The sequence below is a fragment of the Octopus sinensis genome, linkage group LG12 (genome assembly GCF_006345805.1).
Source record: "Octopus sinensis linkage group LG12, ASM634580v1, whole genome shotgun sequence".
NCBI lineage: Eukaryota > Metazoa > Mollusca > Cephalopoda > Octopoda > Octopodidae > Octopus > Octopus sinensis.
In genome coordinates this window covers 33687314-33714122 of record NC_043008.1, presented here as the reverse complement: position 1 = coordinate 33714122, position 26809 = coordinate 33687314, and the positions used below count along the sequence as shown (strand labels likewise).

General features: G+C 36.8%; 2 protein-coding genes across 2 annotated transcripts in view; both read right to left on the bottom strand.

The window, feature by feature from the left end:
• Window positions 1–26809, bottom strand: part of LOC115218130 — a 413677-nt gene that overhangs the window by 365487 nt on the left and 21381 nt on the right. The window contains exons 5-6 of the mRNA XM_036507768.1: window positions 20519–20612; window positions 11162–11269 (exon numbers count right to left, since the gene is read on the bottom strand). Of these exons, the coding sequence (XP_036363661.1) occupies window positions 11162–11269; window positions 20519–20612 (202 nt within the window). The remainder of the gene's footprint in view (window positions 1–11161; window positions 11270–20518; window positions 20613–26809) is intronic.
• On the bottom strand, window positions 3107–6869 carry LOC118765596. Its single transcript, XM_036507847.1, has 4 exons — window positions 6200–6869; window positions 6025–6091; window positions 4107–4138; window positions 3107–3658 (listed from the first exon to the last, which is right to left on the bottom strand). The coding sequence occupies exons 1-4, from the start codon at window positions 6219–6221 to the stop codon at window positions 3246–3248; spliced, it is 534 nt and encodes a 177-aa protein (XP_036363740.1). The 5' UTR covers window positions 6222–6869; the 3' UTR covers window positions 3107–3245.

Here is a 26809-nt window from a genome sequence, read left to right as displayed (position 1 = left end):
AAACACAGTCACATGCAAAAATATATACATATACATATATATATAATATATATATGATAGGCCTCTTTCAGTTTCTGTCAACTTTGGTTGGCCTGAGGCTATAGTAGAAGACACTTGCCCATGGTGTCACACAGTGGGACTGAACCCAGAACCATGTGGTTGGGAAGCAAGCTTCTTACAATATAGCTACACATATGCCTATTTAGTTAGGTTATTAAAATATCAATAAGTGTGTTGGTTTCTTTTTTTGGTAATTTTTCTATATTTATAATATGAGTCATTTCTAGTATTGCAGAGACTCATCAGACCCCATTTGATTTTGCTGAAGGGGAATCAGAGTTAGTTTTTGGTTTAAATGATGAGTATGGGGCAGTTAGTCTTGCATTGTTATTTATGGCTGAATATAGGAACATTTTAATGCAGTGAGCTGGTAGAAAAGTTAAGCACGCTGGGTGAAACGTTTAGCAGTATTTCATCTATCTTTACATTCTGAGTTCAAATTCCACCAAGTCCGACTTTGCCTTTCATCCTTTCAGGGTCGATAAATTAAGTACCAGTTGCGTACTGTGATCGATCTCATCAACTGGTCCCCTCACTCAAAATTTCGGGCCTTGTGCTAGAGTAGAAAAGAATATGGGAATATTTGGTTTATGAGATTTTTGTGTGCTGTTTTGTTCTTTGGGTGAGAGTTTTTCATTATTTCTAAAGAATTATCTGTATCATTGGTGGTTGGATTGTTAAGGGTTTTATTTAATTGTGTTCATGCAAATTATCCTCAATATCGTTATGATTTATTAATGTATCTAATTTGGAAGAGTTATATGCTGCATGTATATTTTTTATAATATATTATTATTAATATCAGGAAATCAATATTAGAAAATTCTTCAGAAAGATATATACGTGTGTAAAATAATTGTTGTACTAAAAATATAAATATATATAGATATATGAAAATATGTATAAGTATAACTATATAATATATATTAGTTTCAAAGTTTTGAATTAGGTTTTTAAAGAATCTTACGATCATTTTGTGGAAGTGCTGTCTCTAAAAGGGAATCCTATATTGATAAGCATTTATAGACAAGTCTTCTGTTCTTCAGCGATATAAAATTTGAATTTTATATAATATGATAAAATAAGTAATATGATAAAATGGTATTTGGATGAAATACAAATTAAAAATTAAAAATTACTGTTTTTGATTTTGGTAAGTACACTTTAGTATGAAAGTCTTTAAATCCATATATGCTTCCTTGGAAAGTCTTCTGTAATAATCCATAATAGTTATGTGTAAAATCCATTATATTGTCCTGTATTGATAGACTTAGATAATATAGAATAATGGAATCCTATATTGATAAGCATTTATCGATAACTCTTCTGCTCTTCAGAAATATCAAATGTGAAATTTGTATAATTTAACGAATCGTAGTTTATGCTGTATGTATAAATAATTTTAGTTCTTGTAAGGGGTTTTAGTAAATTGATATATTTTTCATAGATGAAGAAATAGTTTAATTAAAATAATAAAATTGAAAGTTATAGATTAAAAGTAACTTTATTTTTTGATATGGCATTAATAATGTATTTTCATTTGGGGTTTTCAATTACTAGGATATTAATTAAATTCAGCCTTTGTGATTAGGCTTTATGATCATTTTGATAGTATTGAATTTGGGGAGGATTTTTTTGTCGATGATGCTACTTTAAGTCAATTTTTTTTCATTCTTTGTTGCCCTTATTATTGTGGGTTTGGTTATTTCTATATTTTTTTGCTTATACATGAGGGGAGTTCAGGTATTCCTTTAGGCTTAAACAGTGATTTAGATAAGATTCCTTTTCATCATTATCATTGATATAAAGATGTTTTAGGTTTTCTTTTCACATTATTTGCATTAGTTGAATTAAGTTTATAAAATAGGATCCATTTTTTAATTGTTATGCCAAAAGTTGCTTGTTATGTTTATTTTCACACCAAATAATAAAAATTAATGACTTGGTGTAGGAGTGGCTGTGTGGTAATTAGCTTGCTTACCTACCACACAGTTCTGGGTTCATTTTCACTGCATGGCACCTTGGGCAAGTGTCTTTCACTATAGCCTTGGGCCGACCAAAGCCTTGTGAGTGGATTTGGTAGATGGAAACTGAATGAAGCTTGTATATATATATATATATATATATATATATATATATATATATATATATATATATATATATATGTATATATATATACATGTGTGTGTATATGTTGTGTGTCTGTGTTTGTCTCCCTGCCCAACATTGCTTGATAAAGTTCAGCAAAAGAGCCCCGATAGAATAAGTACTAGGCTTACAAAGAATAAGTCCTGGTGTTGATTTGCTTGACTAAAGGTGGTGCTCCAGTATGGCCACAGTCAAATGACTGAAACAAGTAAAAGAGTAAAGAGTAAAAGGAGAGATAATTAATATAATCTTAGCCTGAAATTGGAGGGGAAGGGGTAGACAATTACATCAACCTCAGTGCGCAACTGCTACATAATTTATCGCCCCTGAAAGGCAAAGTCAGAAAGGCAGAATTTGAACTCAGGACGTAGTGGCAGGTGAAATACCTCTATGCATTTTGACCAGTATACTAATGATTCTGCCAGTTCATCACCTTAATTAATAATTAAAATAATAAATACAACTGTTCAGCATCAAATATTGAACTGTGAATTATATTAAGGAAAATTAATCGAAGATATTAAAATTTAATAATTTAATGGAATTGAGCCTTAAAAATATTATTTCCAAATTTATTGTATGAAAAAATATCTCTTATTCTTATTTTTCCTTAATATAACGTATTACAAAAGAAAGACAAATAAAAGAATAAAATCAGGGTAAAAAAAAGATAAAAGGAAGAGAGAAAGAAAGAAAAAGAGAAGGAAGAGAGACAAAAGAAACATCAATGCAGTACAAAGTGCTACATTTGGTCTCACACCACAAATTTCAAAGGAAACTACAGTTTGCCAAACCAATGTTTTATATAAACTATTATAACAGCTATGATTATAAATACTTGTTTATTTATAGGAGTGTATATATAATTGTGTGGCGGGGGCTGGTATTTGTTTAATTATTTCAGTGAAAACATATTTCAAATATTCTATTAGGTTTTTGAAGTGTTGACATTGAGGTTTGTTTTTAAGTATCTTTTTTCTGTAGATATAATTAGATTGAATTTTTAGAAGAAAACACTTTCAATTAATTTATATTAATCACTTATGGCAAGATTCCATATCAATATACATGCCATTTTTACCAGAGCACAAATAATTTTCAGCTGATAAAATTACATAATATCCTTCATTCTCAGTGAAACATAAATCACTGTGAACAGTATCTGAGCCATTTTCATATATATCATTTACATTTGAATATATATCATTTTTAGCCATATACATATATTCTTCAACATTATCATCAACCATATATAAACCTTTTGCAATTGAATATACATCAGTGGAATGCAATTCCCTTTCCATCATGCAAGGATTATTTCTAATTGAATGTGCATTATTTGGGGGCAATATCCATGCTGCTTGCTGTTTCAAGGTTTTATTTGGTTGTGATTCTATCTCCTCTGGTAAACAGGTCCTTGTGGTACTCTTCTCGGTCATTTCTTCAGATTGAATTTTTAGAAGAAAACACTTTCAATTAATTTATATTAATCACTTATGGCAAGACATCAATATACATGCCATTTTTACCAGAGCATAAATAATTTTCAGCTAAATTTACATAATATCCTTCATTCTCAGTGAAACATAAATCACTGTGAATAGTATCTGAGCCATTTTCATATATATCATTTACATTTGAATATATATCCTTTTTATCCATATACATATATTCTTCAACATTATCATCAACCATACATGATTCTTTTGTGACAGAATAATATGCATCAAAGGAATGCAATTCATTTTCCATCATGCAAGGATCATTTCTAATTGAATGTGCATTATTTGGGGGCAATATCTCTGCTGCTTGCTGTTTCAAAGTGTTATTTAGTTGTGATTCTATTTTCACTGGTAAACAGGTCCTTGTGGTACTCTTCTTGGTCATTTCTTCAGATATCACATTTGATTTGGATTTCTTGTACCTGTGTCTAAGAAAATGTTAGCATATTTAATCAGACAACATTAAGTAGATTTTAGAATTAAATTTTGTTAATAATCACAAAAAAAAATAATAATACTTCTTACTAATCTTGTTTTATAATGATAATGATGGTTTCAAAATTAGGAACAAGGCCAGTAATTTGGGGTTGGTGGTGAGTCAATTGGTACATATTATATTAACCCCAGAAGAATGAAGCACTAATTTTACTTCAGTGGTATTTGAACTTAGCATGTAAAGATCCAGAAGAAATGCTGCTAAATATTGTATTTAACATGACAACAACTGTCAGTTTGATTCATCCTAATAATAATAGTAATAATCTTTTTTATAGGCTCATGGTCTGAAATTTGGGAGGAGAGGGTTAGTCAGTTGCAGTGACTCCAATACTCAGCTGGATGAAAGGATGAAGGGTGAAGTTAGCCTTGATGGTATTTGAACGCAGAACATAAAACCAGAAGAAATACATGGTAACACTTCTGCTAACTTAACACCTTATCACAGCCTATAACAAAAAAAGATGTGGTATGAGCAAACCCTTGAAGGAATCACCAAGATGAAAAGTGCAAAATCTTGTGGGATGCAATGATTCAGTGCAATCACCTGACCAGACATTGGAAACTGAACATTGTTGTGGTGGAATAAAGAAGGAAGACCATGCATGATAATCAACATAGCATGACCCGGTGACAACAGGATCAAAGAGAAAGAAGAGAAACTGAACGACTATGACAATTTGAAGTGGGAAATACTAAGGTTGTGGTCATTGAGGAGAGTAGATGTGGTACCAATAGTAACTGGGGTACTTGGAAGTATCAGCACTCAACTACCAACTCAGCTCAAAAGGATTGGTACAAATGTAAAAGTAGAAGAACCTAAAAAAATCATCATTGCTTGAAACTGCAAGAATTCTTTGCAATGTTCTTGAAGCATGACCAGCAAACAAGTGTCACCTTAGTCTGCTGGCTGTGGACAGCTGACACTTTCCATCATACCCAGCAAAATAATCTGTGTGTTTTCATCAGATAATAATGATAATAATAATGATATTAATGATCTTGTTTTTATTGGCCACAAGATCTGAACACAAAACATACAGGGATGATGCAATGCAAGGGGAGTTTAGCACAACAATTTGTACATACAATTAAACAATAACAATTAACAACAAAAAATAAACAATAAAATTCTCCACATAATGGGAGTTCATCATAAGGACAACCAAGGAACTCCACACATCTTCCTCACCCTGACTTCCAAAGGCACCTCAAGCAAGCACCTCTCATCTTCTCAACCCTCCTGGCTTACAAGTGTATGTTCAGAGTAGGCCCATTCACATGGATCATCCTCACTACATTCACCCACCTTTCAACAACAATACTAGGAGACAGCAATTTCCTCACCACCCTCATTTTCCTTTTCAAGTGGAACTTGAGAAAGTCAATGAGGGCTCAGCTGAAGAGAAAGTACCTGTCTTCAATCATTTCAACCATGCCCACCACACTTCCTCTTTCGCCATAGCCATCAGACAGAGGAAAACTGCCATGGCATTCCCAGTTCTCCACTCAGCACCTGTTGACAGCAGATGGACCGACTGAGGAGTGGGACATGTCCCTTCTACAGGAAGTGGGAAGAGCAAGTGCTCCAGCTGATCAACCAGAAAACAGGGCAAAGGACAACAGTCAGATAGTAGTAGATGACAGTAGTGATGACAGCTTTCTCTCTGCTTATTTCTGGGGGAGACTGGCTACCCAGTTTGTCACCCACTCCAAGCTCTTGTCCAACAGGAGGTCCAGACTAAACAAGACCCAAAGCAATTTAACCAGTCCTTCTATCTAGTGTTCTACAAGTAAGATGTAGTCTTATATTACATACCTGGTAACTATGATGCATAACATACAAAGCAGGACTATTGTTGGTATAAGAACACTGCAAAGAATTACTGAAATGTTAAGAGAAAAATGGAAAGCATTAAAAAAGAGAATTTGCTTGTTTGATTTTTGCTTCTTTAATGGTCAAATATTACAACAATTTGTAGCTTTTCTGTTACCTTTAATATTATTTGAATTCATTCAAACACCATGAATCATTTTAATCACCTTTCATACTGTATTTTGGAAGAGAGCCATCTTAAATATTCTTTCTCTGAAGTCATTGTTCTGATGAACATTAACCCAATTTGCTGCTTTCTCACTCCTCACACATCATCTGGACTGATTCGGGAGGCTGAGGTATTCTGTCTTTCTGAACAGTAGACACTGAATCCACACCTCCATCCAATATGAAAGTAACTGAATTTACCACCAATCCACACTGTAGGATCCTAACAACTAATTATCAGGGAACAAAAGAGACAAATCAAGGAATCAGCATGTAATTGCAACCAAATGTTCCTCGAATCACACTGTATCATCTTAAGAGGTAAGAAACACTGCAAAAGCATGGAGTTAACCAGGAAAAAAAACAACTACCATCTAATCAATCTAAAACAGTTACAATAAGGACAGCTGTTATTTCACAAGACATTACTGTTTGTTAAAAAAATTGCTTCAAATCCATGTAATTCCAGGTTTAATCCCCCTCTGCAAAATCTTGGGTTGGTGAATAAATTACTTTTCCAACAGTTTTGTGTTGACCAATATCTTGTGAATGGTAGACAAAAATTGCGATGAATTCTGTTGTGCATGCTATTTGTTGGTTTGTATGTCTGAATGTTTATATGTACATATGTAGGTAGGTATGTACATATATATATATATATATATATATATATACATATAGCAAATAAGAAAATGGAGGAGAACAATAGTTGGTTCATCAAATTTAGGACATTAAAAATGTTAACCTATTTATTTATTAATTATAACAACATACATACACATATTCTATGCATATAAGATAAGGATACAAGTAATTATTTTAAAATATGACTATAAATTAGTAAAATATGTTACAGCTGTTTCAGCCCATAGATAAAAGTATCTCATTCTGCCTATATTAGCCAAGTGTATTGAGGTAATGGGCAGATGAAAATGAGGTACTTATATATATATATATCTAGGCTACCTCATTTTCATCTACCTATTACCTGAATACACTTGACTAATATAGGCAGAATGAGATACTTTTATCTATGGGCTGAAACAGCTGTAAGTTATTTACTTATTTATATTCATGATTTTTAATCATTACTTGTATCTTTATCTTATATGCATAGAATAATATACTATATGTATATATGTTATTATAATTATCAGTTTAATAAATAAATAAGTTAACATTTTTAATGTCCTAAAGTTGTTCTCCTCCCTTTTCTTATTTGCAATATAAATTAATGGTAAAATATCTCTTTATCTTCACCCATTTAATATACTAGGTAATGTTATTGCATTGCAATAAAAAACACTTGTGTATTAATAATTGGGTATTCTACCAACAGTATATTTGATAGATATTATCCCTTAGTGGGATGGATTCACAACCCCTAACTTTCTTGGAGTTATATACATATATATATATATATATATATATATATATATATATATATATGCATGTGTGTATGTGTGTGGGGGGTGTATAAATTACATGCACATACACGTACATGTATATATATATATATATATATATGCCATCATCAACATCTTATGTCTGTTTTCCATGTTGAGATGGCCTGAATGGTTTGACAGAATCCAAGAGATTAAAGGATGATGTCTTGCTCAGATATCTCAGGTTCAGCATGGTTTTTACAGCTGGATAATCTTACTAATTCCAACCACTTTACAAAGTGTACTGGATGCAGGTTTTCTGACATCGACACTAGAGAGGTTGTCATGCTTTTGTGTCATCTCAGCCATGCGCTGGCTGAAAGGGAGAATAAGAGGAAAAAGGATGACTCTAGGTGAGGTGTTGAGGGAATAGTTAAAATAGGGTGGAAAGAACACTTTTATTGTTGTGAGACAGCAATTGTCAAGAGGAAACAATATTGGATTGGTGTAATGGAAATGACATGAGGAGATGGAAGAGAAAGATTAATGTCACTGGTTAGTCATAGCAGGAGAGAGAGAAGGAGAGAGTTGGAGAGAGAAAGAGAGAGAGCGAGAGAGAGAGAAGATGGATGATGGGATAGGTTAAATAGAAGGGAAACCAGTACTGTGGTGACTCATCACATTAAGCTCTAGAGGAATGGCTAATTACTCTAAAGCATTAACTAACTAACTACAATTAGGAGAGAATTCTGTACCAACATCAACAACAGAATGTATGCAATTAACCTGGAAACTTTCGCTATAGCTGTAGGCAAACTGTATAATGGGAAGGTACCTGGAAGAGATCTAATAATTGGATATTGGTACAAGTGGCTGACATTTTACAGAAAGCCATTAATATGTATATTCAAAAGTCTATAGAAGGTCAGATTAACATATCAAATTGGCTTGCTTTAGCATGGATGAATATTGTGGCCAAGAACGAAACTACTGATTTGGCAACAAAATATCATTCCATTGCTTCCTTAAACATTATATACAAACACACTATCAGAACTCCAAATATAACCTCCTGTGTACCCTACTAACAAGAGAACATTCCAATACACAAGATATCTTTAAGGAATAGTATGAAATTCATTTGGAGAGTGAAGCATTCAAGAAAAAGAACTCAGATGAAAAAGAGCTGGAATAATTTATTAAATCAAAGAAAAGAAGCATACGGGAAAGCAATTAGAAACGAAAATTTAACAGACACATACGCACAATAGATAAACCAAGAACCAGTGATTTTTCCACGAAAATTTCGTCCCAAGAAAATTACATCAGAACCAAATGAAGAAACAAAAGCCAGAATAAATCTTGCACACCAAAGATTCAAAGCATACATTAACATTCTAGAGCTTTGCACGCGTCGCTTTAAAGTGAAACTTGGGATATGTGACACCTTAATGCAAAAAGAAATCTCTGAACAAAGCAACGGAAAATTACTTGAAAAACTACAATGACATAGAGATACAAGAAGCCAAATCAAATAAAATACTTGAGTCGAAAAGTCGATGGCTGCAAAACTGCGAATAGAGATTCATGAAGAGACAAACCTTTTTTCATAATAACAAGAACAAAAAGAAACATAACCCCATCCATACCAGTTTCCCCCTACAGAGAGGTACAGAGATGTAAGATGAAAATGTAAATCCCTTCATTCATGAGTCTCTCTGCTAAAATGATGGACAAGAAACAAAAACGTAATTTGAAAAAAAAATATTTTTAAATAATGAAACAAAAAGCAGTGCAGGGAAAAGTTTAAAGACTGATAAATTCACAGAAAAAAAGAAACTCACAGTTATTGTGATTATTTAAAAGACATTTTGGAAGAAAAGATAATATTCAGCAATGAAACCTACTGCAGTGCTCTGCAAGTGGTATGCTGCTGCATGCTGGTGTGCCACAAGATGATGCTAGGTGTGCCGCAGTGTAACCTGAATATAAACAGTTTCCTTATAATTTTAGTTCTAGTCCTTGTTCAGGTGTGCCACCGAATTTTGAAAAGAATGTAAGTATACCACAAGCGTAAAAAAGCTTGAGGTCTACAACAGGCGAATTCCTAGCTAAAAAGTATTAGTGGCACAAAATGTTTGGAAATTCCTCGCTGAAGAAAATTCCCTGGCGATATATGATAAATAAGGCAGTATTGTTTAGTTTGAAATCACTGCTCAATGTTTATTGTTTTGCTTCTGAAGTGAATTTAAAGCACAAGTGTGAACAAGACTTTTGCTAGAAACAACAGTTCAATTTAACATTGTCACAAGTATGAAAAGCAGTGTTAAAGCTCTAACAATGAAGATTATAATATTATACTGCTCGTTCCTGTCTTTTTTTTTCTGTGTGTTACACTTTGGTCATCAAGGGAAGTTATAAGACAAATGTAGAAATAAACGTACCAAAAGAGAAGAAGGGGAGAAAGGGAAACAAAGAAATGGGAATAGTAGGATCAGTGAAAAAAGAAAATAAGGAAAATATAATATCAGAAGAAGATTGAGCTAAACAAGTCCTATCTTGTGGATCTTTATCTATCTGGATAGCAAGCATGATGGTAGAATATGAGAGATAATTGGTGTTGCATAAATGTCCAGATTTTAAGTTGGTAGAACTAATTTACAGAAAAGGTTTTGCGAGTAAATTTTTAAACTAGCAAAAATTCAGTTTGGATGAACCAAATGTAGTGTGATTCAAGACAGTATATTATTATATAAATTTGGTTATAAAGACCAATCCATCAATGTAAAAATTAAATCAAAGAAAAGTTCATTTGGGAAATACATTTCAAAAGGATTAAAGAATAGTGTATATAGCTTGTTATGAGGACTGCAACTAAAATAAAGCAAAAGTAGGTGTAACTTTTTAAGTAACTGACATAGGTCATTCAAATTGTATATGTTGGTACTATAACACTTCCATAGTAATGCTTCTTCCTTGTATTATTCCTCTTCATTAAGGCAGCAAACTGGAAGGATTGTTAGCTGGATGGACAAAATACTCAGCAGCATTTTGTCCATCTTATGTTCTGAGTTTAAATGCTGCATGAGTTGACTGTCATTTTTGGTCAATGAAATGAGTACCAGCTGTGCAGTGGGATTAATCTAACTGACTAGCCCCTCCCCCAAAATTTCAGGCATTGTTTCTATAATAGAAAGGATTCTTCTTCTTCATTGTAAACAAATAATGGGTTTCAAGGAGAAATAGTGTACTGTTACTGAGTTCTTGACAAAGTGGGGCTGCAGGCTGAGAAGGCTACAGGTTGTTGACAGAGATGACACAATTCATATATCTGTCCATATGACACAATTCACAGAGGGATCAGTGAAAATAAAAATGGGGAAAAATATGATAGAAGAAGAAAATTGAGCTAAACAAGTCCTATCCTGTGTATGGACAGTTGGATGAATATGAACAATGTTGATAGATGGATGAAGTTTATAGAAGGGGGAACAAGCATTCCATATACACTTTAAAGAAATACATACCAAGAACTGATGTATTTTCCTCTGAACCTGTTTGATCATCTGTTGTAGTAATTATGTTAGAGGTGCTGCCATATGGAATATATGGAATAGTTCGTTCCTTAACAATATCTGGGCATTAAAAAAATGTCAAGCGGATAAATCTTTCACCTTTTACTAAATGTATATATACATATATATGTAAACACACATATATACATACATATATACATATACATGTATATATATATATATATATACACACACAAATGAGAGAGATGATCACTATGTGGACAACCCTTATTCTAGAAATAGATCCGCTGTGATCTTACCACTAAGAAATGTTCCCAAGAAAAATGTAAGTAAGCAAGACAAATGAAAAGTAACAAAATATAAATTATCTATATTTTGTTACTTTACATTTGTCTTGCTCGCTTACATTCTGGTGTTTGCTAAATTTTTGTTGAGAACATTTCTTAGTGGTAAGACCACAGCAGATCTACTTCTAGCATAAGGGTTGTCCACATAGTGGTCATCCCTTTCATTTGTATATAATACAGTTTACTGAACCTTCAGATTTTTAATATGCTAGACCACTGGTGTTAAATTGATGTTAGTTTAATTAAATCAATATCCAATTTCTCACCCTCATTCTAAATTGATATATATACATTTCCTTTTATTCTTTTACTTGTTTCAGTCATTTGACTGCAGCCATACTGGAGCACCACCTTTAGTTGAGCAAATCGATCCCAGGACTAATTCTTTGTTAGCCTGGTATTTATTCTATCGGTCTCTTTAGCTGACCCACTAAGGTACGGGCATGTAAACACACCAGCATCAGTTGTCAAGCAATGTTGGAGGGACAAACATACACATACACACATACACATATATATATATATATAGATAGATAGATAGATAGATTCATGTGAAATTCTTTAAGTGAATAGATGCACACACTTGGGTGTATGCATTGACAGGTCAACCAACACACCGACTCATCCCCATGCCCACCGGGAACTCCTTCAACACAAAAAATCTTGTTGCTTTGTTAGTAACTGGCTCACCACCATTTCTCTCTTTCTCTCTCTCTCTTGTTCAATCTCATCACCCTCTAACTGGGGAAACTCTGTCTCCTCGGCAGCAAGACCCCTGTTTCTATCCCCACATCATACTCCAACCTCTCATCGCCTGGCACAAAGCCACCACCATCAATACCACACCCCTCAAACGATCTTTGTCTTGCAAGACACTTGGCAACCTCATTAATGCTGGTACATTTAAAAGGAACTTAAAACTAAATAAATCATATATACCTTGTCTGATCAATAAGTATCCAGGCTGTTGCCATAGTAGCAAACTGAGGTACACAGAATGAGGCCACTTGGCACAGATTAACCTAGAACGCTGTTGTGCATGCATATTAAGTTTTAACATTCTGGCTCCTTTTTTACAGTAGTGTTTGGAAAGAAGGGGTTTGGTGTGTGGTCATCACAATAACCACAAAGTTAAACAGATAATCTGCATTAAATTTTGCCAAAAGCTTAGTAATACCTGCTCAGAGACCTATGCAAAGTTTTCAAAAAGTTTTCATCATTCTCGATGCAATCAGGATTTTGTGCAACTGAGAACCAAGTGTGTTTCTGGTCAGCTGAAAGCAGCTTTGGCACAAACTTGGCAGACACGTGTCTCATGACCAAAACTTCAGTGATAATAGACTGAACCGAACCGTAACTAATCTGCACATCCACTGATAACTCATGGATGGTGATTCAACAATTTCCCCACACTGCTGCACGCACATCTGCCATGTTTTTCTCAGTTCTGCTGGTTGCAGGCCACCCAGAATGGTAATCAATATCGACATTTTTTTTACCATCTTGGAAACGTCTGAACTACTTGTACACTTGTGCACAGCTCATACACTCCTCTTCATAACTTTCTGCAACTTTGCATGAGCCTCAGAGCAGGTATCGCCATGACAACTTTCTCTGTCATAGTCAAGGCAATGGTTGCACTCTACACACCTTCCTTCCAAGCAGTGCTGGAAACAGTAGAAGTGAGCTAGAACGTTGGAGCTTTGTGCACTTGCCCAGCAGAATTCGGAGGTGATCTTTACCAGGTGATTTCCCTCATCATGCTCTGGCTTTGATACTATTGCAGCAGTCTGGATACTTATTGATCAGACCTCATATATATATATATATATATATATATATATATATATATATATATATATATATATATATATATATATATACCTTCCTATTACTATTGTCAGCTTTTCTTAATGATAAGCTCTTTACCTACTCTATTTCTCTCTCTCTACCGTGATGGGGCTTATATATATATATATATATATATATATATATATATATATATATATATATATATATGTAGACGCAGGAGTGGCTGTGCGATGAGAAGCTTGCTTCCCAGCCACATGGTTCTGAGTTCAGTCTCACTGCATGGCACAATCACCACTGCTTGACAATTGATGTTGATGTGTTTCCGTCTCCATAAATTTGTTTCCTACTGAACAAGTTATGTGAACTCTTCTCCTCAATCTGAGCACCAGGATCAGTCCCACAGGACAATGGCAACAAATGTGAATGTGACAACCATAGAGGTATCTCCCGTTTGTGTGTTGCCAGGAAGCTCCTTTCAAGGGTTTATCTTAAACAGACTAAATGATGCCCTTGCCAGCTTGGTGTTCCCTGAATCTCTGTAGATTTCAGGCTGGTAGAGGCACAGTGGATATGATTTTTAGCCTAAGGCAGCAGCAGGAAAAGGCTTGTGAGCACAACGGAAACCTTTTTGTAATTTTTGCAGATCTAACTAAAGCTTTCATTTTGGCACCGTATCTAGAGATGCTCTTTGGATTGTCCTTAAAAAGCTGGGTGTTTCAGAAAAGATGCTCAATGTCATCATTTCTTTACATCAAGGGATGATGGCTTCTCTCAGATCTAGCATGAAACCATTTGATTCATTCACACTTTCAAATGGGACAAAACGTGGCTGTGTTCTTGCACCACTCTTATTTGTTTTCTATTTCTCCACCATATTGGAAACAACATTCAAGGGTATTAAAGAAGGAGTAAAGTTTGAGCACAGAACTGGTTGTGGTTTGTTCAACCAACAGCATTTCAAAGCAAAAAGTAAGACTTTTGTGCAAACAGTTCAAGATTTACTCTTCACAGCTGACTGTGCACTTGTAGCACACATTCTTGAGGACATGCTATGGATTCTAAACAGCTTCTCACTGACCATCAGTATCAAAAAAACTGAGGTTGTCCATCAACCCATTTGTGACCATCTTCCTGAAGTTACCCTACTGTATATGTTGATGGGAAAGCATTAAAAACTGTCACCTCCTTCACCAACATAGGTGAAGGAAAGAAATCTTGTGCAACTGAAACCTGAGTGTCTTATTGGTCAGCTGAGACAATTTGGGCACAAACTTGGCAGATACGTGTCTCATACCCAATTCTTCAGTGATAATGGACTGGTGATTGTGAGCAAATTTGTGCAAACATGTAGGGATCCTGGCAAAATGCTGCTCTTCTAAATGGAAACCTTAACTGTCATAATAATTTTATAGCTCAAAGCAAAGCAGGTCTAGCCATCCACTCAAGAAAACACAGTGTGATTGATCCATATACACTGAAGCAAACTGAGTCCTCAACTTGTTCCATTCACCAATAGGTTTGCAAAGCACTAGCAGGCCTCAAGAGACACATTCATGTCTATAGAACATGATTAATGCTTTATTTTACTGAACCCTCATTTGTAGTTTACATACAAGAGAATCCATCATATATATGTATATATATATATATATCATCATCATCATCGTTTAACGTCCGCTTTCCATGCTAGCATGGGTTGGACAGTTCAACTGGGGTCTGGCAAGCTCGAAGGCTGCACCAGGCCAGTCAGATCTGGCAGTGTTTCTACAGCTGGATGCCCTTCCTAATGCCAACCACTCCGAGAGTGTAGTGGGTGATTTTATGTGCCACCGACACAGGTGCCAGACGAGGCTGGCAGACGGCCACGCTCGGATGGTGTTTTTATGTGCCACCGACACAGGTGCCAGACGAGGCTGGCAGACGGCAACGCTCGGATGGTGTTTTTTATGTGCCACCGACACAGGTGCCAGACGAGGCTGGCGAACGGCCACGCTCGGATGGTGTTTGTTACGTGCCCTCAGCACGGAGGCCAGTCGATGCGGTACTGGCTACGGTCACGTTCGGATGGTTTTCTTATGTGCCACCAGCACTGGTACCACAAGGATACAAATTCCATTGATGTTCATCTATTTTGATTTGTTTTGATTTGATTTGATTTGATTTTGATTTTGGTTTTGATTTTGATTTTCACTTGCCTCAACAGGTCTTCACAAGTGTCACAAGAAGGAAGGTATGCACAGGTGGACTGACTACGTCCCAGGTAGGGGCCACGGGTTATGGCTTCACTAGTCTTGCCGGGTCTTCTCACACACAGCATACTTCCATAGGTCTCGGTCTCTAGTCATTTCCATGGTGAGACCTAACGTTCGAAGGTCGTGCTTCACCACCTCGTCCCAGGTTTTCCTGGGTCTACCTCTTCCATGGGTTCCCTCAACTGCTAGGGATTGGCACTTTCTCACACACCTATCTTCATCCATTCTCGCTACATGACCATACCAGTGCAATCGTCTCTCTTGCACACCACGACTGATGCTTCTTAGGTACAACATTTTTCTCAAGGTACTAACGCTCTGTCGAGTAAGTACACTGACATTACACATCCATCGGAGCATACTGGCTTCATTCCTCACGAGCTTACGCATGTCCTCAGCAGTCACGGCCCATGTTTCACTGCCATGTAGCATGGCTGTTCGTACACATGCATCATACAGTCTGCCTTTTACTCTGAGCGAGAGGCCTTTAGTCACCAGCAGAGGTAAGAGCTCCCTAAACTTTGCCCAGGCTATTCTTATTCTAGCAGTTACACTTTCAGCGCACCCACTACTGACTTGGTCACCTAGATAACGGAAGCTATCAACTACTTCTAGTTTTTCCCCCTGGAAAGTGACGGAAGTTGTTTTCTGCAGATTTTCGGAGGTCAATGCTCCCGAACATCTGCCACATACAAAAACTATCTTCCCAGTTAGCCTACCTTTGACATTGCTGCACCTCTTATGTGTCCATAGCTTACACTGGGTACATTTTATAGAGTTTCTACCTACACCTTTTCTACCGATCGAGCAGGGCCATCTTCCTGAGGATAGTTGTGGATTGTCTACCTTTCTACTTATTAGTACTTTGGTTTTAGCTAGGTTGACTCTAAGGCCCCTCGATTCTAAACCCTCCTTCCACACCTGGAACTTCTCCTCCAGTTCTGATAGTGACTCAGCAATTAGAGCGAGGTCGTCAGCATAGAGGAGCTCCCAGGGGCAACCTGTCTTGAATTCCTCCGTAATTGCCTGGAGGACTATGATAAATAGGAGGGGGCTGAGTACTGAACCCTGGTGGACCCCAACCTCTACTTTGAATTCTTCTGTGTACATGTTGCCAACCCTAACCTTACTTATTGCATCTCTGTACATGGCTAGCACAGCCCTCACCAGCCATTCATCTATCCCTAGTTTCCTCATTGACCACCAGATGAGGGATTGGGGGACCCTATCAAAGGCTTTCTCCATGTCAACGAAAGCCAGGTACAGGGGCTTATCTTTGGCTAGGTATTTCTCCTGCAGCTGCCTTACCAGGAATATAGCATCAGTGGTGCTTTTCCCTGGCACGAACCCAAACTACATCTCATCTAAACTAACTCTCTCTCTAATTAGTTGGGCTATGACCCTCTCCGTAACCTTCATTACCTGATCCAACAGCTTGATACCTCTGTAATTATTTGTATCTAGGGCATCACCTTTACCTTTGTAGCAGTTGACTAGTATGCTGCTACACCAGTCATTGAGTATGATTCCTTCGTGTATTACCTGGTTGACTATACGGGTGACTAGGTTATAGCCGACTCTGCCAGATATTTTGAGCATCTCTGCAGTAATTCCTGATGGGCCTGGGGCTTTCCCTGTCTTCATGCTTCTAATTGCCTTAGCTACCACGGAACTATCAACTCAGATAGCTGGTCCCTCTGTAGGGTCAACATTCGGCAGACTCTCTTTATCCCATTCATTTTGTTTATTCGGCTACCTTTCATAGTGGCATCTCCAAACCTCTCTCTCTTTGCATCCTCATTTAGCGCAAGTGAACCATCATCCGTGCGAACACACTTCTCTCCTACCACATCACGATTCTCTCTCACACACTGTCTTGCAACACGAAATACCTCAAAATATATATATATATATATATATATATATACATATATATATATATATATATATACATACATACATACATACATACATACATACATACATACATACATACATGTATCAGTATAAACCTTAAAAAGCCAAGAGGTATAAGGGGCGAATACATTTATTTAACCACTTGACATCTATAGGATTACAGCTGTTTTGAAACATTCTTTATGTAGTAATAATTTCAGTGTGCAATAAATTATGTTCACATGATTATATCCATATGCATGATGTGTATTATACAATACGATTGTATATTCACAAATCATTAAATTGTTGGTATTACTTCGATATTCTGGTGATCTGATGATTAGCTTACTTTACTTGCATTCATTTGTGAAGAGGAATTGTATAATGCATAGCATGCATATTAATGAAGACATGTAAACATGACATGCTGCACACTGAAATTCTTTCTACATGAAGTAGGCTGTGAAACAACTGTAACCCTATGGATGTTAAACGTTAAATAAATATATTCAATTCTGATATTGCCTGATGTTTTGTGGCTTATATACTACTAATTGAAATAATTTCATTGATTGGATTTTATGTATTTCAACTACATGAGCACTTTGCAGTACACTATTCTGTATTGGATTATTATGTGGTCTGCTAGCTGAGTCTGGTAGAGGAGCTTTCTGTGACAGCCACACAATTCACTGAATCTATATCTTGTACTACGTTTTTATACTGATACACACACACACACACACATACAACACAAACACACACACACACACACACACACGTATGTATATATACATATGTATGTATGTGTATATGTATGAATATATATGTAAACGTGGTCTGATCAATATGTATCCAGATTGTTGCTACAGTAACGAAGCTCGAGTATGGAGAGTGAAGCTGCTTGGCACAGATTGACCATGAACTCTGCTGCACATGCGCACTAAGATTTAATGTTCTAGCTCACTTCCGCTTTTTACAGCAGAGCTTGGAAGGTAGGTGTGTAGTGTGTGATCATCGCATTGACCATGACAGAGAAACTTGAGCAGAGAATCTGCATCCAATTTTGCCAAAAGCTTGGCAATACCTGCTCAGCAGCCTACACAAAGTTTTTATAAAGTTTTCATCATTCTCGACACCATCAAAGAAATCTTGTGCAACTGAAACCTGAATGTCTTTTTGGTCAGCTGAGAGCAGTTTTGGCACAAATTTGGCAGACACATGTCTCATACCCAAATCTTCAGTGATAATGGACTGAACTGAAACATAACTAATCTGCAAATCCTCTAATAACACATGGATGGTGATTTGATGATTTCCCCTCACAGCTGCACGAACATTTGCAATGTTTTTCTCAGTTCCGCTGGTTACGTATCTCCCAGAACGGTCGTCAATATCAACATTTTTTTCAGCCATCTTGGAAACATCTCAATTACTTGTACAATTGTGTGTGGCTCATGCACTGTTATCTATACACTTTTAGCAACTTTACGTAGGCTTCTGAGGAGGTGTCACCATAATAACGTTCTCTGTCATAGTCAATGTGATGATCACACGCTACACACCTTCCTTCCAAGCACTGCTATAAACAGCAAAAGTGAGCTAGAACATTAAAAGCAGAGCTCACTGTCAAGCTGTGCCAAGTGGCTTTACTTTGCATGCTTTGGTTTCATTACCATGGCAACAGTCCAGATACTCGTTGATCAGCCCTCGTATAAGTGTGTGTGTGTGTGTATGTCTGTGCGTGTATGTATGTATGTATATATCTAATTATATATATATATATATATATATATATATATATATATATTGGCGGAGGAGTGGCTGTGTGGTAAGTAGCTTGCTTACCAACCACATGGCTCCGGGTTCAGTCCCACTGCGTGGCATCTTGGGCAAGTGTCTTCTGCTATAGCCCCGGGCCGACCCATGCTTGTGAGTGGATTTGGTAGACGGAAACTGAAAGAAGCCTGTCGTATATATGTATATATATATGTGTGTGTGTGTGTTTGTATGTCTGTGTTTGTCCCCCTAGCATTGCTTGACAACCGATGCTGGTGTGTTTACATCCCCGTCACTTCGCAGTTCGGCAAAAGAGACCGATAGAATAAGTACTGGGCTTACAAAGGATAAGTCCCAGGGTCGATTTGCTCGACTAAAGGCGGTGCTCCAGCATGGCTGCAGTCAAATGACTGAAACAAGTAAAAGAGTAAAAAGAATATATATATTTTTAAATATTTGTATAATTTTACTTATAAAGGTTATTTTAACATACTGATCTACTTATTGAAATTATTAATTAATTGATTGATTAATTAATTAATTAATTTAATTAATAAATATTACCCTTTTATTATTAATATATATAACCCATGCTAGCATGGAAAGCGGATGTTAAATGATGATGATGATGATGATGATATACATATATATCTGTATGTATATATATATATAGATATATGTATTTGTATATATGTGTATGTATGTATATATATATATATATATATATATATATGTATATATATATATATATATATATATATATATATATATATATATTTAATGATATTAGGGTAATTTTAGAAATTTTTTACTACCAGTGGCCTAGCGTAAAAAGATTAGTCAATGGACTATATATTATTCATATAAAATACAGTCTATAAAATTTAGAGGACTGACCTCTAAAAAAATGGAGAGCCTATATGCTAGATATAGACGTCAAAATCCCCATTTTCCACGAAGAATGTGTTCTGAAGAAAAAATTCAGCTGAACTTTTTCTTGAGAATACATTCTTCATGGAAAATGGTGATTTTGACATCTATATCTAGCATATAGGCTGTCCATTTTTTTAGAGATCAGTCCTCTAAATTTTGTATGTAAAAATTTTTAATCTTCGGATTTTTTTTAAATATGCTGGGCCACTGGTTTTAATTGTTTAATATCAATTTCTACACTTATTTAATTTTAAATATATATATATATATATATATATATATATATTTATTACTCGCTAACTGCCTAGACATATGATATAATTTACCGTCGGGCTTTAATTGACAGCCTTTGTTGTCAGCATCAGGGTCATCGAGTGTGCATCTATAAGTAGCTGAAGTATTCAAATTCATCAAATAAATCTGCAAAGAATTGAAATAAAATGTAAAGCACGTTGCATGTAACACACACTCACACACACACACATGTATGTATGTATGTATGTATGTATGTATGTTTATATGTATGTATGTATGTATGCATGAATGTATATATGTATGTATGTATATATATGTGTGTGTATATATATATATATATAAAATCCATGGTTTTAATTTTGGTTGGTCCTTCTAGCATGTTAGGTGTCCTGTCAGGGAACCTCTTAAATGTACACTAATTTTATGTGAATAATATATAGTCTATTGACTATTTTCTGCATGCAGGTCACTGGTAGAAATTTTTCTATAATTTTCCTACCCTGTATATTTTTCCTAAGATATATATATATATGTGTATGTATGTATGTATATATATGTATGTATGTATGTATGTATGTATGTATGTATGTATGTATGTATGTATGTATGTATGTGTAAATATATATTTATATATATATATATATATATATATATATATATAAACCCTAACTCTTATGTTGAGGTGGTATATGGCCCAAAATCGTCTTCAATAGCTCCAGTGAGAACAGCAAATGGAAATTTGCTTCTGACTGTTACTGCTTCTACTCATAAGCACTGGGTAGAACATTTTTCTGCACTTTTGAATAGACCATCATCTGTTGACATGAGGATGATAGAAAAAAATCGAGCATCTTCCAGTTATAGAAGTGATGGCATTTGAACCAACTCTAAAGGACATTTATCTAGTTGTGAATAAGCTGAGTAACAATAAGTCTCCAAGGTCTGATGGAATCTGTGCAGAAGTCTCGAAATATGGGAGTGACAAAATGTTTGAACTTTTAAATATATTAATTTGTGATGTTGGAGAACTGAGAAAGTGCCTCAAGACTGGATTGATGCCATTTTAGTCTCCTTGTATAAATCGGAGTCAAAGCATCTGTGTGGTAATTTTCGTGGGATTTCGCTTTTGTCTGTGGTTAGAAAGGTACTTCATTACATTCTGTTAGAATGTTTAAATACTTTCATTTTTCCAAATATGGTGCTTGCATCTTGGTGTGGTTTTAGCTCCTCCAGGGGCACAGTTGATTGTATCTTTACTATCAGACACTTGCAGAGAAAGTGCATTGAACAGAATTTTCCCCTATACCATTCTTTTGTTGATTTGAGCAAAACATTCGAAACTGTTAATCGAAATTCCCTGTGTCTAATTCTAAGAAAAATAGGTTGTCCAGAAAAATTCGTAAACATGATCAGGGCTTTGCATCAAGGTATGAAAGTTAGAGTTAATTTTGGTGATAGGCTCTCTGAATCTTTTGCCATGGAAAATGGAGTAAAGCAAGGAGACCTTGATGCACCCACCCTCTTTTCAATATACTGTGCTGTTGGGCTGTCACACACTTTTCAGAACTCAGATTAGGGTATTTACATAAAATATCGAACTGGGAATGTTTTTAATCTGACCAGACTGAAATTCAAAACGAAGGTTTTACTTCACTCATTAGGGAACTTTCGTATGCTGACAATTGCGATCTAGTCAGTCATTCTGAAACAGGTCTGCAACCTCTTGTATCTACATATAACTCGGTTTGTGATGATTTTGGCTTGACCACCAACTTGAAAAGAAAAAGAGCTATAATGTATCAACCTGCACGTGGTGCTGTCTACAACCCCACAAAAATTTTTGTTAAGGGTAAGTTACTTAGCGGCGAACTGGCAGAAACGTTAGCACGCCGGGCGAAATGCTTAGCGGTATTTCGTCTGCGGTTACATTCAAATTCTGCCGAGGTCGATTAAATAAGTACCAGTTACGCCCTGGGGTCGATATAATCGACTTAATCCGTTTGTCTGTCCTTGTTTGTCCTCTCTGTGTTAGCCCCTTGGGGGTAGTAAAGAAATAGGTAAGTTACTTGAGGTTGTTGATTCATTCATCTACCTTGGAAGCTCTGTACAAAACGATGGAAATCTGGACACAAAAATAAATCTGTGAATTGAAAGAGCAGCACAAGCATTTGGTGATTTGGAGTCACGTGTTTGGCACCAACGACATATAAATGACCATACAAAATTGACTCGTTATAAATCATTTGTCTGTTGTATACTTCTGAAAAATGGACATGTTATAAAAGACATTTCAAATTGTTAGAACAATTCCGCTATCATGGGAAGAAATAGCTAAGGTTTTTTGGCTCTTATTTTTAAACTTCAGTATGTGGTAAAGCAAATCTTTGCTGAACCCTAATTATAAAGTATTACTTAAGTTTACCGTGAAATGGTCCTTTTTCATGCCGAATTCTACTTGGTGAAATTATTGATTACTTCTTAATTAATTAATTTTACCCTTTGTTATTATTGATAATAGAATTTTCTCCCTCATAACAAACTACAGATTTTCCTGTAGTATTTTACTTGACGACACACGCGGATGGGCAGGGGAAGGTGATGAACCTCATTCGTATTTTGAATTCGGCGGTATTAACACCGAATATGATCTGTCTGATACGTTAGGTTGAGAGATATGTTCAATTCTTCCAGTGCCTTCGAATTTAATATTTTTAATATTTAATATTGTTGGAGTCCCATGCTGATGAAGGAAAATGGTTGGGTAAAGTATAATTCTATATTCTTTATACCGATCTAATTCCAAAACGCGTACATGGGTGACCAGCTATAGATTGATTTTTGTTATTTTTCTTCTCTGCCCGCGTGGATTGTTTTCAAGTATTTTGATTTTTCTGGGAGTCCCATTTTAAAGTAGAAGAAATAGCTAAGGTTTTTTGGCTCCTATTTCTAAACTTCGGTATGTGGTAAAGCAAATCTTTGCTGAACCCTAATTATAAAGTATTACTTAAATTTACCGTGAAATGATCCTTTTTCATGCCGAATTCTACTTGGTGAAATTATTGATTACTTCTTAATTAATTAATTTTACCCTTTGTTATTATTGATAATTATACATACATATATATATATACTCGTCTAAATTTGCTAGTTCGCGGTACGCCCGCCCCTCCACCTATGCCAGAAGTTCCTATCCTTTGTCATCCTTTGGTTGTCTCCTATGAACACTTCTAAAGGCTTTGTGCCATCCCCACCCCTACTTAGGGTTTATCTCCTATGTAAGATAGTGATCATGTAGTGCAAAAATATGATAGTGTAGTGTATGCAGGTTGAACTTAAGGCTATTGTTTGTTTATGAATTCTGCCAAATGCGAGCTCTCTTTTCAGGAACATGACGCTGCTGTCCCCTGCCCCAGGGTCTCAAGGACCCATACCTCCCACACCCTCAGGGCTGGCACTCTCAATGTCGACACACTGAAAGGTAGGTCTAGTGAGATTGTTGAGATGCTTGAACGGAGATGTGTCGATATGTGCTGCATCCAAGAAGTAAAGTGGAGAGGAGGCTCCGCTAGGTTTCTCACAGGTAAAGAACACAGGTACAAGATTTTCTGGGCAGGGAACACTGATGGGGTCGGGGCGTGGGTATACTTCTTGCAGAGAAGTGGGTGGATAAGGTAATCGAGGTAGTCAGAGTATGCGACAGAATACTTAAGATTAGATTAGTGCTTCATCATGGGTTAGCAACCATTATCTCAGCCTATGTCCCTCAACCGAGGCTACCCGATGGATAGAAAGACCGATTCTATGACACCCTCTTGCAGACTACCTCGTTGACGAATGACAGGGACCTTCTCTTTGTGGCTGGTGACTTCAATGGACATGTTGGATAACATACAGGGGACTTCCATGGCTTACATGGAGGCTACGGTTTTGGTTCCTGCAATGAGGGGGGAACCAGGCTGCTGGAGTTCTGCGATGCAAATGATCTTATGGTTTGCAATACTAACTTCAGGAAACCTGCCAGTCACCTAGTCACCTACCGTTCTAGCAGACACACTAGCCAAATTGACTACATCCTCACCAGAAAAAGGGAAAGCTAGCTGCTTATAAATGCCAAAACCTTCCCAAGCGAAGAATGTACCTCACAACATAGACTGGTAGTTAGTGACTTCAGGATCAGGGCTAAGTGGATGCCCAGAAGACGACCAGCATGGAGGAGAAGGGTCTGGAAGCTTAAAGATCCCCCGAATGGACAGAGATTTAGAGACATATTACTTGAAGCCTTTGACGAAATAGAAGGGCATATAGCTTCACACGATGTAGAAGTCAGCTGGAGGTTTCTACGGGACAACCTGCTGAGGGCCACTGACTAGATCTGTGGATGGTGCAAAGTCCCCTCTTGACCCAAAATAATGTCATGGTGGAATAAAGTTGTTGACAGGGCTATTAGAGAAAAGAAACAGGCTTGGAGGGACTGGAAGAACGGAGGTAGCAGGGAATTGTATCAGACTGTCAGAGGGGAAGCTAGGAGACAGATTTATTTAGCCAGAGGGGAAGCAGATAAGAAAAAATTTGCCAATGTTCTGCACCATGAGGACCAAAGACTTGAGGTATTTCGTGTTGCAAGACAGTGTGTGAGAGGGAATCATGATGTTGTAGGAGAGAAATGTGTCCACATGGATGATGGTTCACTTGCACTAAACAAGGCTGCAAACAGAGAGGTTTGGAGACGCCACTATGAAAGGTTGCTCAATAAAGAAAATGAATGGGAGAAAGAGAGTCTGCCAAATGTCGACCCAACAGACGGACCAGCTATCCGAGTCGACAGTACCTTGCTAGATAAAGTAATTAAGAGTATGAAGACAGGAAAAGCCCCCGGACCACCAGGAATCACTGCAGAGATCCTCAAAATATCTGGCAGTGTCGGCTATAGCCTAGTTACCCGTATAGTTAACCAGGTGATACACAAAGGAATCAAACCCAATGACTGGTGTAGCAGCACTATAGTCAACTATAGATACAAATAATTACAGAGGTATCGAGTTGTTGGATCAGGTAATGAAGGCCACGGAGAGGGTCATAGCCCAACTAATTAGGGAGAGAGTCAGTTTAGATGAGATGCAGTTTGGGTTCGTTCCAGGGAAAAGCACCACTGATGCTATATTTTTGGTAAGACAGCTGCAGAAGAATACCTAGCCAAAGATAAACCTCTGTACCTGGCTTTTGTTGACATGGAGAAAGCCTTTGACAGAGTCCCCCATTCCCTTATCTGGTGGTCAATGAGGAAACTAGAGATAGATGAATGGTTAGTGAGAGATGTGCAAGCCAGGTACAGGGACGCTATCAGTAATGTGAGGGTTGGAAACGAGTAGTGTGAAGAATTCTGGGTAGAGGTAGGGGTCCACCAAGAGTCAGTCCTCAGCTTCCTCCTATTTATCATAGTCCTCCAAGTAATAACAGAGGAATTTAAGACAGGATGTCCCTGGGAGCTGATATACTGATGACCTTGCTCTAATTGCTGAGTCACTATCAGAACTAGAGGAGAAGTTTCAGGTGTGGAAACAAAGATTAGAATCGAAGGGCCTTAGAGTCAACCTAGCTAAAACCAAAGTCCTAAAAAGTAGGAAAGCAGGCAAACCAAAAATCCCTTCAGGTTGATCGCCCTGCTCGATCTGTAGAAAAAGCGTAGGTAGAAACTCTATAAGATGTACCCAGTGTAATCTATGGACACATAAGAGGTGTAGCAATATCAAAGGAAGGCTAACTTGGAAGATAGTTTTTGTATGTGGTAGATGCTCAGGAGCAATAAACACTGAAAATGTGCAGTGAGCAACTTCTGCCATATTCCAGGGAGAAAAACTAGAAGTAGTTGATAGCTTCTGTTACCAAGGTGAAACATGGGCTGTGACTGCTGAGGACATGAGTAAGCTTGCAAGGAATGAAGCGAGTATGCTCCGATGGATGTGCAATGTCAGTGTGCATACTCAACAGAGTGTAAGTACCTTGAGAGAAAAGTTGGACCTAAGAAGCATCAGATGTGTTGTGCAAGAGAGACGACTGCACTGGTAAGGTCATGTGATGAGAATGGATGAGGATAGCTGTGTGAAAAAGTGCCAGACCATAGCGGTTGAGGGAACCTGTGGAAGAGGTAGACCTAGGAAGACCTGGGATGAAGTGGTGAAGCACGACCTTCGAACAGTTGGAAATGCCTAGAGACCGAGACCTTTGGAAATATGCTGTGCTTGGGAAACCCTGCAAGCCAAGTGAGACCATAACTTCGAAATCAAATTCGATGACTGGCATCTGTGCTAGTGGAGCGCTAAGAGCACCATCCGAGTGTGATCGTTACCAGAGCAGCTAACTGG

Coding starts and splice junctions, on each gene's coding strand:
- LOC118765596 (XM_036507847.1), bottom strand. CDS start 6,221: ATGAATTCAAATAATATTAAAG. Junction 6,092..6,199: donor GAATTCAAATAATATTAAAG/GTAACAGAAAAG, acceptor TTAACATTTCAG/TAATTCTTTGCAGTGTTCTT. Junction 4,139..6,024: donor TTATGCATCATAGTTACCAG/GTATGTAATATA, acceptor ACATTTTCTTAG/ACACAGGTACAAGAAATCCA.